This window comes from Ciconia boyciana, chromosome 6 (assembly GCF_034638445.1).
Source record: "Ciconia boyciana chromosome 6, ASM3463844v1, whole genome shotgun sequence".
Lineage (NCBI taxonomy): Eukaryota > Metazoa > Chordata > Aves > Ciconiiformes > Ciconiidae > Ciconia > Ciconia boyciana.
The window spans coordinates 4,507,509-4,521,756 of NC_132939.1; the positions used below are offsets into that span (position 1 = coordinate 4,507,509).

General features: G+C 41.3%; 1 protein-coding gene and 1 long non-coding RNA gene across 7 annotated transcripts in view; one reads left to right on the forward strand and one right to left on the reverse strand.

The window, feature by feature from the left end:
* E2F8 (E2F transcription factor 8) lies at positions 1–12,399 on the reverse strand. Of its 2 annotated transcripts, none has more exons than XM_072865557.1 (14): positions 12,294–12,399; positions 11,781–11,901; positions 10,808–11,083; positions 10,333–10,489; positions 8,832–9,137; positions 8,003–8,164; positions 6,397–6,534; positions 5,869–6,072; positions 4,903–4,987; positions 4,100–4,622; positions 2,876–3,094; positions 1,871–2,000; positions 1,410–1,726; positions 1–686 (listed from the first exon to the last, which is right to left on the reverse strand). In XM_072865557.1, the coding sequence occupies exons 2-14, from the start codon at positions 11,817–11,819 to the stop codon at positions 513–515; spliced, it is 2,730 nt and encodes a 909-aa protein (XP_072721658.1). In that variant the 5' UTR covers positions 11,820–11,901; positions 12,294–12,399; the 3' UTR covers positions 1–512. The 2 variants fall into 2 exon arrangements, with proteins under 2 accessions (XP_072721658.1, XP_072721657.1); XM_072865556.1 differs by lacking the exon at positions 12,294–12,399 and adding an exon at positions 11,994–12,098.
* The window catches only part of LOC140653463 (uncharacterized), a 20,852-nt gene continuing 18,831 nt past the window's right edge, over positions 12,228–14,248 (forward strand). For all 5 annotated transcript variants that reach the window (XR_012043120.1, XR_012043118.1, XR_012043119.1 and 2 more), the window contains exon 1: positions 12,228–12,372. This is a non-coding gene — a long non-coding RNA (uncharacterized lncRNA). The remainder of the gene's footprint in view (positions 12,373–14,248) is intronic.

Consider the following 14,248-nt stretch of genomic DNA (forward strand, 5'->3'; position numbering starts at 1 on the left):
ATTTAAAAATACAGTATAAATAGTTCTTAACTTATATAAAACTTGATTAAGAATTCATTTTTTGTTGGTTTTTTTTACTAGCTTTACAAAAGAGCATTATTGAACATAGGAGCAAGACATTTTAACTATTGGTTTTTTGTTAAGACATAAAATATGTACACACTCACAGTACTTTTCTTTGTGCAAAATATGTACTAACTGATAGACTGTACCTTTCTGTACAAAGACAATTTCAGCTTACTTTGCATAGCAGAAAAGCAACACAAAAACCACTAGATACATAACTTTGTTGCTATAATACTTCAGGTAAGTCTTTTGGAAAAATTATTAGACATTAACTTTCTCATTAAGAGCCAGTTTTAATTCTAAAGCATTAATTAAGGCTATTCCAGTACTGAGGTCTTGCCAATACATATCCAAACACACATCGTCCATCGTACAATCCAAGATGTGTGCAGTGTGTTACCAGTAATTATGCCTGCTAACACATTCAGCAATTCGATATCCCAAAATTAGTCTTCTGACACTTCAAGTTTTCGTTGAGGAATATACAGAGATCCTTGAGAGATTCTGTTGGTACCATCTGAATTTGCAGATAGTGAAGATACTGTGTTTGGCCCTCCTGGTGTGCGGAAAAAATTTTCTGTCGCTGCCTGGGGCTCTTGGGGTTCCTTTGGAACACAAGGCTAAAGAGAAGAGAGAAAATTACTTTCATTTAAGGGGAAGGGAAAAAAAGCGAGTTCTAGTTTTAGGTTTCTGCAGGATGTTAGCAAACTGATTTTTTTCCCTGAAATTTAAAAACTCTTCACTGAGAATAATACACCTGTATTCCTTGATATATCTATAAATATATATATAAAAATAAAATCAATTAAATAAAAATCTGGTTTCTCTAATCTCCTCCTATCTCCTTTTTTAATACAAACAGATCTTAGGCAATACAGTATTACACAATATACAGACAAACTTCCTGTGGAAAAAAAATATTCTTTTAAAATCCTCTGCAATCCCGTCCTATAAAAAAAAGCTAACATTAAATGCAAGAACTTGAAAGTAGATTGGGAGAGTAATGAGAAGGAAAGACAAAGTAACAAATGGACAATTTGTTAGTAAGTGCCATCTCGGATCTATGCAAAATCCTCCCCCTGAAACAGTTGTCTCTTCACGTCTTGTCATCTTCCAGCTGGCTCCACTTCCACAACAAATAAGATACTTGTTCTTCCTTTCTAACCTTTCAATTACATTGTACTTATGCTAGCCTTCACTGCCTGCTCTTTGTGGGCAGTGCTGATTTATGAAGATAAAAAAAAAGTTTGTTTAAAAATTTTACTTGTTGTAAAGAAATTACTGCACTATACTTCCCACTCAACCCACCACAGTCAAGAAGTTGCAATATATTTTTTACTTGCCTTCTCCTCTTGCAGGTTCATGTTTTCTGAGCTATGGCTACCACTTTCTGGTTGAGAAGAGACTGGCACACGCTGAACAACAGTATTTGCAGGAACTTGCACACCAGCAGGTATTAGTCCTACGTGTTGCAGTGTAAAGTTCAGAACTGAAGAACTTGGATTTTGGGCAGAACTGGTATTGCTTGAATTGAGACAGGCGTTGCTCAGTACAGGTGCAGCAGCTATCGATGTTGGTGACAGCATTATATTCAAGGGTGTTATATGAAAAGCAGGAATGTTAACTGCTTTCAGTTCAGGTGCTGTCACTGGAATGACACCTGAAACAGAAAAATCAAGTGTTGAAGGGGATTAAAAATTGACACGCAAGCCATTGCGTTGTGATTCTGTTACCTCAGTAGAATGAATCTGTCCCACGATCCTTTAAGCCAGACAACTGCCTGCCTATTTTATTTAATACTCACCAGCAATGGGTGAGCTGTAGGTAGTGTGCTGTAATGAACATATCCCAGCTTTCTCTTTATCAGAAAAGCCTGCCTTGTTGCCATGGGTGCACTGAGTAAGAGGAATAAGATAGCCAGATGGAAAAAAAGTCTGGAAAAGAAAAAGACAATACACTTTTACCCCAAACATGTAATAAACAAAAAATGAAGTCTTTCTCCACAGTTGCATCCCCCTTGCCTTGTTCTTACTCTATCCTCCATATCCATGGGGTCCTATATTCCCCACCTGTACTACCTTCTGTCTGAAATTAGACACACCCAAGGACACGCTCTTTAAAGTAAGACTGCCGTACTGTGCAGAAGTCAGCTGGCTCCATTTCCAGCTGATATCCTCAGTGAGGAACTGGAAATCCATCTGGGATTAACACAGTACAATTAGACTAGACAAAAGAGAAATCCTGATACTGGGTACTTTTTTTTTCCAGAAGAAACATCTGGACCCAGTAACAATCATGTCGCCTCATTCTTGGATTGTGTTTTTCATAAGACAAATATTGGAAGACAATCCTTTTGCTTTTACAAGTTCTGTTTTTGTCAAGAGAACTGTTCTTTATTCAGGTTCTTTACCGTAATAAGTCTTAACTGCAGAATACCAAATGTTACTGATGAAGAGAGTTTCACATGGTTCTGTTGTAAATCAAAGTATTTGAGACTAAACATACATAAACAAAGGACTGGGGATGTATAGGGATCTCAACATTGCCTTCATCTACTTAGTCTTAGTTGTGATCTGCATCCCAGTCAAAGCCTGAAAATCATTTCATGTCCTCTTATTTGTGTACTTAATGCAGAAATAGAAGTCTTACATTCTTACAGAAGAAGGTTTTAAGTGCACGCTAAAAATAATCCAGCCAAAGACAATCTATATATGTGTAGTTCATGATAGTTTTGTTTCTTTTGCAAAGACTCCTAGTGGTGTTTTCCCAGGTAATGGCAAAGTGTGCTGTGGTGTCTGAGAGAGCTTACCTCATGAGCAGGAATGGCAAATGCTACAGGTATGTCTTGTTTAGTTTTGATTTTGTCCTCATCTTCTGGAATATCTTCTCTCTTACATCGGTCATAGCAACTTGCCATGTTTTGATCTAATGTTTCGGTTTTGTTCTCTCTCTCTTCCTGGAAATTGTCCATTTCATGATTCATTTGTGAGCTATTGGAAGGTGCTCTTTCATTTTTAATGGATTCTCCCTTTAAAAAAAGTACATACAAAAACAAAGGCAGACATTGTAAGACTTAACATTCTCAACTACAGGTCTACAATGATATTTATACATTTTAAAAATTAGGAAAGCAAGCTTTCTCCTTTCTCCTGATTCCCAAGTTTGTGCTATAAAAATTTCTAGTCAATACGACAACCATGTTATCCTCTCTTGCTCCTTCACAACTAGCGGATGTTTGACACCACATGTTGTCACAACACGCTGATAAGATTTCACGACTGTTTTGGCAAGCACAATTTAAAGCAGCCTAATAATTTACAGAGACACTAAAACATTCAGCAATCGAGGAGCAGAAAGCAATCCAGACCCAGTTTGTCCATAGGCATCAAGTGTATCTGAACCTCTTACTCTTTTCATGCACTGCATTATTATGCCTACAACAATCCGACATTAACAGTGTACAACATCGGACAGACGTATTTAGAAGGTGCCAGGATTTTGGGACATTCCCTGTCTAGCGACTTTTGTGTGTCCACTTTCCCTCCTAACACCTCTAAAGCCAAGAATGAATGCCAGCAAGATGAGCAACCTGAACTACTCCAGAATAATTGTATAAATAGGTAAGTCTTGACATAATGTTTTGGGAGTTGTTTTATTTTGACTAACATCTGTACACTTTGACATGTCTTCTTGGAAATAAATCCTTGGAGGGGAAAGAGAGGGGAACAAGGAGAAAAATACAGCCTGATCCTAGGTTGGCCTTTCAAAGATTTGTGTTATATTGCATACTATACATTCTGCCTGATGCTTTGCAAATACCAGCAAGATTATGTGGTATTTGAGATGTGTGTGGGTGTGTAAACAAACAAAAACCAGCCCCCCAAACGTCAGCAAGCACAACAAATGAACACCATCCCTTCAAGTGTAATGTTATTTAAAATGCCTACGCATGCTGGTAGGCTCCTCAATCACTTTGAGTAGATGGCAACATCATTAAACTATAAAATGGCATTTAAAAAAAAATGTAACTTACCAGAGAAGTATCAAGGCTTTCCTCGTCACTTCTATACCTTTTAATGACATTATTCTCTTGTAATGCTTGTGGTCTTTTAAGGCACCGCTGTGATGAAGTTTCTGATTTTATAGTCGGTCTTTCTGTAGCTGTCAAAGACTTTGCTGGATCATCTGTAGCTATCTGATTGTCCCCTTCCTCAGTGGTTATTTTGTTTAATACTTTTGAATTAATGCTCTTAATTCCAGTTACGTTAGCACACGGTAGAGGCTGCAACATGAAACTTGGGCTGTATGTTGTCACAGTGTGGGCTTGGGAAGGATGCAGATATATGGCATATGAAACACCAGAATGAGTATGAGGTAGTATTACTGGTGGGACTGAACTGTGGCTTGGAGGACAGACACCGAGTGGCTGTGTGAGAGCTGACTGCTGAGAGGGTGCTGCAGTGAGAGGAGGTTCGGGCCTGGGGACTACCTCAGGTGAGGACAGATTACATTCCAAAGCAGATCTTGACAATTTCATTTTCATCTCTTTTGCTTTCCTTAAACAAAAAAAAACAAACAACAAAAAGCCCAAACATATTAAAATACCTTTGTGCAGAAATTAATGCCCTGACAAATTATTTCCTGCAATACAAAGACTTAACATGAGTTTGTACTTCTCAATCCACTAAACAGGAAATAATAAGTGAAAAAAATAGCCTGCAGTATCAGGGATTACCAGTTTTTGCAGACTATTGCCCAACTCAAACTGAGCATAGTGTTAACTTAATGGCAGGTGACAAAATAAAGCTTCTCACCTTAACATTTGTGCAAACTTACTTTGATTGTCCTTCCAGCTGATGTTTAGCCATTGCTGGAACCTGAGCCATTTTACTTGGGAAAGCTGATAAATTTTGATCAGTACCTGGTTGGAGGGGGAAGACAAACCAAAACTGTTAGTACATCAAACGTAGAAGTTAAATTTTGTCTTGAGGAGACTGTGTTATTTAACGTGGCGTACACATTTCATGAGAAGACACTAAGACTCCATGTTATCCTCAAACTGCAGCCCAGACTTGATTTGATCAATTGGATGGTAGCTTACGTCAAACAACTTTTAAAGCCTCAGCTCCATCTTTTTTTCCCTCTGAAGAGGATGCCTAACACGAACATGAACATTGATAGGTAATTTTCTGGCAATTTTACGGAATACAGAACTGCTTAGATAGTAAGCACAGTTTCCCTAACAAACCAGGGTTAGAGCAGTTCATAGAGAAAGATACAATATTCAGAGAATCAGCTATACTACACAAACAGAAGTTTGTAGCCAGTAAGACATAACACAAAGTCAAGATAGCAATATATAAAAAGGGATTTAATATTCTTCTTAAACCCAAAATAGTAATACGCCACTCCTTGTGTATTTGGTGTGAAAGAGGAGGCTAGAGTTCCGGGCAGTGTGCTGAATTTGGTCCAGATCTCAGTGAACATATTTACTCTGCTGCAGCTGCGCAAGCTGTGACTGGATTTGGTCCACCAAACTGGAAAGAGCTTCTACTAATTGCAGAGCTTATGCACTGAACACGGATCATTTTAGCTTTGCTTTCGCTATCAATCTTGCAAAGCCTCAGATTTACAGGCAACATGTATTTTCCCCATCTTGTCTATTTTTGACAGTTCTTAAGACCTGTTTGTTGTAAGCAGGCATACCCACACATCTGCATCTCCTATGAGAAGATAGCAAGCCTGAATATTTAACGCAAGACTACACCCGAGGTAAAAACAAACTTAGAAAAAGATACGTACTTGCACTTATTTTAACTGGACTGGTTGGGGCAGACTGGATCTTTCTTCTGTCGTTTTCTATAGTTTTAACTAACTTCATTAGAGAAGGATGCCGAGTGAAGTTTTGCTTTCCTCTTGAAGGAAAAAGGTTTTTTGAACACTGCTCTTTGGAAGTGATGGATTCTGAAATAGGTGGGGTCATAGAAGTTGTTTCAAGTTTTGTATCTAAAAAGCAGAAAAAACCCCAAAGAGTAAGTACATATCGTATGCAGATTCAGTAATTAAAAGCAGTTATTGAGCCTGGTTTACAATTATTGAAGTACTAGCAGCAGCAAAAATGGAAATGCAAGAGTCTCAGTATGAGTACCTCTGCTGTGTGGAAATACATACTAGTGTGCTATGCTGTCAAAGACCAAGGACAGTGATATAACTAGGAAAGACTTTCTGCTTAGTTTACCCTGTTCTTTTGGTCAAAAAATTTCTAGCAGAGAAAACAAAGAAACAATCAAAATCATCAGCAGAACAAAAGGAAATGACACATACACCTACCCTGAATACTTGGCAAGACCTCAGGTCCTGTCCATTTGAATGCTGGTTTTCTACCTCTCTCCTCTGTAACATGAACTTTCTTGATAAGCTCAAGGCTACTGAGAACATTTGCTATGTCATAAAGTCTCCTGATTTTGGCTGAAATAAAATAAACAAATGTAAAGTATGGCAATTCTGATTAACAAGTTAATACATATCAGATTAAAAATGTTGTAACGCCCTTTTAGGAGCTAAAAGGAAAAACCTTTACAACCTCTTTATAAGAACAATTTTGTGGAACAGGTATTTATACTATGAAATAACATATCTTATCACAATATAAAATTTATATGTAAAATAGAATGACATAAATACAGATCTAGAAAAGAAAATACTGCTAAGTATATTATGCTAAATAAAGAAAAAAACATTTTCAAAACAAGTTAGGTTCAGTGCAATGGCCAAACCTGTACCACTACTGTAGTGAAAATAAGTAGCTTAAAAGGCAGGTACACACATGCAACGGTGAATATGGGAACTAGGGGCTAGAGACACACTCAAATCCAACAGGGTAATCATCCTGCACATTCATAACTGTTTTCAGGTTGAGTTATTAGGGAAAAGTTTGAGGCAGCAGTCAAATTACAAGTGACTTCTGGACTGCAAAGTGAATGTGCTTAGGTGAAAGCTGCTGCTACTGAAAATTTCAAGTCTAGCAAGTCATGGAACTTGGGACTATGTTTCTTAACCAAGAACATGGTAAAACACGTGATACCTGAAATACAGACACATGGATGGAATGCCCTGAAAATGCTTTTACTGTGAGACAGGCGTTATGGAGGAAGAAGAAAGAATGAAAACAAACAACCCCCCCCTATTGACTACCCACCCACCCCCTCTATGTTGCCATGATGCAGTGGAAAGGAAATTATGAACTGAAACCAGCAAGGATCAGTTTTCTTTTTGCATAGATACAATTCCACAAAAAAAGCAATGGAGTCTGCCTGAGAATCAAGGCAGGGTGCCATTTTCAATGAAACCCACAATTAATTCTTGATCTCTCAACAGCAGGAACATTTTTGATTATGACGGATATACAGGCCTAGACCTAGAAGTACCTTTTCATTCGAATGGAGAGAAAGAGGAGGAAGTGTGGAGGGAACTGAGAGCAGGGTAAAAGAATGAAGAAATAATTGGCAGTTACAGCATTGGGTTTCACTTCCTCTCACGTGTAACTTATTAACAGGACTTTTACAGAATTTCTTTAGATTTCCAACAAATAAGTTATATGACCAGAACAGAGATTTGCATGATTCTGGGGTGTCTTTGATGAAATGATGCTGAAATCTTTGACAGACTGCTTGAGGAAAGAGAAAGAGAAATTGTTACCAATAAGCAGCCTTCTGACATTATTTTAATGGATTTAATGGACTTTTTCTCTTACATGGTCATTATGACATTACGTATCAATGACTATGCACAAGCGGGTCCCTGTTAAAAACTGCACAAGGTGTTCAGTGAGTTTTTGGAGGCTCAAATATATTTAGAAAAAGATGATGGTATTTTACACTATATAAACTAGTACTAGAATAGCTTGCATTCAGCTTACGCTTGATATTTTACTTACTTTTAAACTTGCTTTTATCTAAGTCTTCTAACTGGTCTTCTCCAATCAAGATTTTAGCAGCAACTTCAAGGCTTACTATTTGAGGAGTCGATACAAGAAACAGCATCACAAATTTCTGACTCATCACTCGTAAAGACTTGTCTTTCCTGCTATTTACTGATGCTGCAGCAGACAGGAGAAAGGATTAAAGTATTAAGTGACGCGCCAGCTACAACCTTTTTTAAAAAACGGAAGAAATTTGTCAGTAACAATTATTATAAGAACAAACAACACATCAACTAGGCAGGGCCGACGTGGACTCCGGAATCATGTCTCTACATGGCAAGAATCGGATAATTAGGTGGATACTAAGTCTAACTACGAAGAGAGAGTGCGATGTTTCCCCCTGTATACGTTTCCTATTGTCTGACAACTTGTACTCTTAAAGATGCTTCACTGCAGCTTACACAATGTATTTACTGATCTTTGATTAACATTTCTTCCATGAATCAAACCTAAATTAAAAAATAAATTGACTGATTTATACTTTTGGCTTCTATAACATTCAATGGTAACAAATCCTGCAAACTGGATTATATTCTGGGTATGCTTGATAGTTTCACCTGATGCCCCCTTGTTCTCGCACTGTAAAAACAAAATATGTGTGCAAGAATTGAATGAATAAGAGACCTGAAGGAGCACACAGCACTTTTTCTCACCACAAACGGTTGTGGTGCCTTTCAGGCAATAGCGTTTCAGAAAAAAACATCCAATAAATGTTTTTTTCCAAGTTCATAGATATTTATCATTACAAGCACATATTATTATTGGCATTATAGAGAATTATTACCAGCACGAAATTCCATTCCCGGGAGCTCGACAAAAGACATTTCTGAATGCTCATTTGAGCCAAAAGATCTTGCTGTTTCTTCATTTCTTTCACCATCGAAATCAAATTCATGCTCATATTCTCTTTTCTTGATCATCTGAATTTGTTGTGTATATTTGTTCTCTTCTCCAACTTTTTTCAAAGCCTGCAGGGTTTTGGAGAGATTATGTCGCCCATGCCAAGTGTATCGGTTTTTGGCAAGGCGGCTCACCATATGTAGGCTCTCTAGCACGTTCACGATATCATATATGCGTCTACGTTCAACATCTGGAAAAAAAAAAAAAGGAAGATGAACATGACATCTCCACTACATAAAATGTTTCATCGTACGTTTACCTGAAACACAGTTTGCACAGAGAAGGGATCAGTTTCCTATACTCCCCCCTCCTCTTAATATACTTCTAAGCCACTTTTGCCAATTCCTTGTTACAAAGCTTTCTGAAAATAGCCCTCATAGATCTTGCCAGCAAGGAAAAGAAAACGATTCTTGCTTTAGATATGGAAGGAATTGCTTTTCCACAGTTATACTTGGTTTACAGCATTCCTTAAGAAATAAAACTTACTGTTGCCAGAAGAGCCATTACATGGGTTTCAATACAGCTTAAAAAAAACAACCCAAGCATTTTTCATTATTCATTGCATCGATTTTAGATCGTCTCATTAAATATCCTTGGAAACTCATGGTAGACAACTGTTTGGTAACTTGTTTTTATATGTTATTCTACTAACATGCTGTCCTTTTCTCTTTTGTGTGTTAAATTCTTGATTTTGACTAGGCATTTTCTAAAAGAGATGTTATTTTGTACAAAGTATAAATAGAATAGACGTTTTGTTTAATTTGCAGTTCATCCCTCTTGTGTGTCCTCCAACATATTCTGAAGATACAATGACACCAAAGAATTTTTAGCCATATGATTATCAGTATAATAATCTGTAGAATACCATAATTTAATAGGTCCTTGATAAAAAAAAGCTTCAGCTTAATGATAGCAACTTAGACTCTTGGTAGATCATTGGTGTGATATAAAAATAATGACATAAAATGAGAAATTTAAATTATCATAGAGAGCAGAAAGTTGTTTCTTGCTTTGATGTCATGATTGGACAGGAAGTTGTGGGTTCAGCTTGAGAAATGCTAGTTCCTGCCACAAAAATCCAACCACTAATCTTAGCCATCATCTCTAGATCCCAAAAACTGCAACTGGTTATTTGTGGTATCGGCAATAATTTAGATGTTTAATATTAAACATAATTCAGAGTTTCTCAATTCAGTTTGCTGCAGAAACTTTAGCTTTTTAAAAGAATTGCTCTAAGAATGAAGAGTTTAAAGCTGAGTTTAAATAAGTTTGAGAGTACACAGTAAGCACGCAAAACTTTACAGAGCAAAAATGCACTAACCCAAGTGGTAGGTTACTGGCACATTTGTATGAAGAAAAATATAATAGCCTATACACCAACTTACTAAGCTCTTCGGCTACTTCATCGAGGCAAATGTAATTATTCTCTGCAGTGCTGGGGTAATCAGGATATCGAGCTAGGAACTTATGACACAGTAATCCTAGACTTTTCTCTTTGCGACTTGGTTGAGATTTTTCATATTCATCTCCCGATAAGTGCTCCTACACGGAAATAAGAAAAAGAGGATTGAAAATTTTTTTACAATAAATATGTAAACACAGATATTTAACAGCTTCATTGTGAGCACCGTCAAAGGTCCAGTGTTCTCCCTTTGTCCTCAACAGTTGTGAAATAAACCCAGCAAAACGTTACCCTTTGTATGTTACTAGGCAATATCCTTACCTATATTGGGTAAATACTCCAAAATCAAAACTTTAAAAATGTTGTAGTATGTTAATGTATAACTTTTTATACTGAATAAACAGCCTTCAGCTAACTTTAAATAAAAAGTAAATAAAGACGACACCTTTACAACATACCTGCAAACAGTGTTTTGCCTGTAGGACCTCACTTGTGGTGTTTGACAGTTCCCTTCTCTGTTCTCTGCTCCTAATCTCAGGACTAGCTGCACTAATCAGCATTTTAAGGTTCGAAGTAGGCGTCCATGGATCTGCTGGAAGGATTTCTTTAGGTTTTGGGGGTGTGGTTAGAGGCTGACAGTCAGGCCGTATCTCTGTCAATACTGAATGTGAGGTAGCTGCTTGTTTCAAAGGGGTTTTCAATACGCCTCTGTATGGCTCAGAAGAATGATTTTCCTACGCACCAAGAGACAGAAAAACTGGATGTTAAAGACCAGAAGCACTATTAACATTTGTTGATAACAAAGTGGGACAGAGATCAATTGCATTTTTTGGGTAGCTCAAAGGCAAAGGCTGCAGTCTCACTCTGAACCAAGGAACCCTTTCCCTGAAACCATTTCTTTGACTGTGCCTTCAGCTTCAGACACGGGGCTCGTGGTATTCGTGAGGTAATTTTCCTTTTCTTTCCCTCTAGGGAAAATACAGTGAGAATGAATGTTACTCTGCAGCAGCGAGCTATAAAGAACGGCAACACCTTTTATTAAGAAAAAAAAGAAAAGGGGAGCCAGGAAGAAGTACTGCTCGTTACCAAATTGGTGGATAAAGGTCGCCAGGTAAATTTTAGGTACTTTTGTTAAGGAGAGAAATTAAGGTGAACGTAAAAGGCGCTCGATGACTGCCATCCAACGTTTTTTTACACGCGTTCGTTCAGACTACAGTGATTGCACGCCCAGAGGTGCTGCGAACGGCTGAGAACGGGCACCCCGGGGCTGTCACCGCGCCGGGGCTGTCACCGCGCCGGGCCGGGGCGGCAGGGCCCCGCCGACCCGACCCCACCGCCCCCGCGGGAGACAGCAGCCCCCGGGGCTGGCTGCTTGTCTCTTTCCCCACCGGAGCAGGCACGGAGGAGAGCGAGGCGGAACCCAGGCATTACCTTGTCGCCGGTCCCCATCTCCCCGCCCGCCTGCTGCATTCTCCCGCCGCCGCCGCGCAGCCTCAGGGAGCGACGCTCACCGGTCCCACCGCGGCGCTCCGCATCGCAGGTCCCGCCGGTTCTGCGGGGCGGGAGGAGGGAAACGTTAGCAGGGCAGCGGGCGGGGACCCCCGTGACGGGCCGGCGGGCGGGCGGGCAGGCGGCGGCGCCCACCTTGGCCGGTTCCCGCCGCCCTCGCTGCCGCCGGGGACGTCTCGTCGCCTCCCGCCTCTGGGCCCGGCCCGCGCGCGCCCGGCGGCCCGCGCCCGCCGCTCAACGGCCCGGCCCCGCCCCACCCCGCACCGGCCGCTGACGGCGCAGCGCCGCCGATTGGCTGCCGCCGGCGGGCGGGGCCCTTCCGGGATCCGGTTTAAACATTTGGCGCCACCGCCGTGCCCAGGGAGTTGCTCTCCTCTGGTCTCGCTTCGTCGCCGCCCGCCGCCCGCCCCACGACGCGTGAGACTCGGCGCCCACCGGGAGCGGTGCTGCCGCCGCCGCCGCTGCTGCTCCGTCGAGTCCCGTCCCGTCTCGTTCCGCCGCGCGGCCGCTCCCGGTGCCGATTTGAATTCAACCCGCTGAGCCGCCGGGGGAGGGGGGGGATGTCCCAGCCAATCACCTTGCAGGCCTCCGCCCCGCGCAGCCAATCGGAGCGCGGCGCTCCCCGGCCGTTCACTCCTCCCGCCGCCGCCGGCCGGGGGAAGTCGGGTCTCGGGCCGGGCTGGGGCTTTGGCGGGTTCGCGGCGCGGGAACCGGGGCGCGCGCCGCCTCTCTCCCTCCCTCCCTGCCCAACGGCCGCTGGCGTGAGGGGGAGCGGGCGGGAGGGGATTAGCGGGACGAGGCTGGACAAGGGGCGCGAATTGGTTTAGCGGCGCTAATTATCTGCCGCCGCTTCTCCCCGTTTGTCAGAGGCCGGGCCGGTCGGTCGTCCCTCACGGCCGTCGCCTGCGGCTCTGGCGCCCGTTCGCGGGGTCCCGTGGCCTTTACGCTCTTGAAAACACCAACGTACATCGCCGTGGCCCAGCCACCCTCATCGCCGGGCCGCGCTCTGGCCCGGGGGCGGGAGGGGGGCCGCCGCCGGCCCTCCAGGCTGAGCTTCGCCGCCCGGCCCGGCAGCCCGAGGCCGAGACAGCCCGGGGAAGGCTTCTTCACCTAACGCGGGGCAGCCTGCTTCTGAAAACAGATTGCAGTAACTCGTGTGCGCTTAATTGTGAGGAAAAACACTTACCAAAAAGTAAAAAAAAAAGCTTAATAACTCACTGATTGCATGGCTTGTTGTGGGATGGGATCACCGACTATTGACTTTCTGGCAAAGGGGTATTCTTAGTGCCCCCTGAGATAAGATTCGATAGCTGTCTGGTATTAAGATGGGCTGTACTGCTTATCATGGATGTTACAACACTTCTATTTCGCAGGCAGACATTTGGGATTCAAAAGTGCTTTACTCTGGGCATTTTTTTATACTAGAGCTAGGATTGCATAAAGATAAAACCTTTTAATGTAACTGTATAATTTTCTGAAAGGAAGTCTTTGAAAGCATGTAAATTTAAACTGAAAAATTACCCAAATAACCTTTGGTATCACCAACCACGTAATGGCCAAAGTTTATTATCTTGCAGTACATGCGTGCCTCGCCTTAAAAAGTGAGGTTTAGGGTGGACATTTGCTCTTTTTCCGTGTTCGTGCTTTGATACAATTACTGTAGATTGGCTTATTTTTTTTGTAAAAGGTGCACTAGAAGGTGTAACTGTTACGTGTTCTGGTAACCCAGAATTGGAGTGTGACTCAGAGGAAGTACAATTATAAATACTAAAACATGGTGGCTTTTTTTTCCCAGGGATGATCACATGCAATACCATTTTTGCTGGAATTTGAGTTACTTAAATGAGGAGCAAATGCATTCTTGTGTTTCAGAAATCAAACTTGAAAAAAAAATCAGGTTTTTATGTTCAAGCTTTCACTTGATTACTTTTTTCATTTATGCTGAGCTTTGAAAATTACCCTTATCCCCAGTCAAGAAGCCATTATCTCTGTTCAAACACATCGTAGTATATCTTATGCCCTTTGTTCAGGGGAGATCTTTCCTAGTTCTCAAAGTTAGCCTTACAATCTGTCCATTTTGACAGTATCAGATATTTTAAAGTAAAGGTTAAAAGAATTGCTAACCTTCTTACAGTTATTGAAATAATTATTTTGTTGGTAACTTGTGGGCCTCTTTTGTGGTCTTCCTTATTATGCTACTGCCTTTGCCTTTTTGAGAGTTTGAGTTGTAGCCATCAGTTTAAATTTTGTATTTCCTTCTGCTCTTGCTCGAGTTGCTCTCTGTAGCCCTAGGTATAAGAAGCAGTGCTTATGTTCTCTGCTAGGTACCTTTAAAAGAGAAAAGCATAAGGATTAGAAGTTGTACGGCCCTGACTGGGAACCAGAGGCAC

Excerpts from the sequence above, each read along its gene's own strand:
- E2F8 (XM_072865557.1), bottom strand. The coding sequence starts at position 11,819 with ATGCAGCAGGCGGGCGGGGAGATGGGGACCGGCGACAAG. Across the intron at positions 6,073-6,396 it reads GGTCTTGCCAAGTATTCAGG|ATACAAAACTTGAAACAACT; the intron begins GTAGGTGTATGT and ends TCTGCTTTTTAG. Across the intron at positions 4,988-5,868 it reads TCCAGTTAAAATAAGTGCAA|GTACTGATCAAAATTTATCA; the intron begins GTACGTATCTTT and ends CCCTCCAACCAG.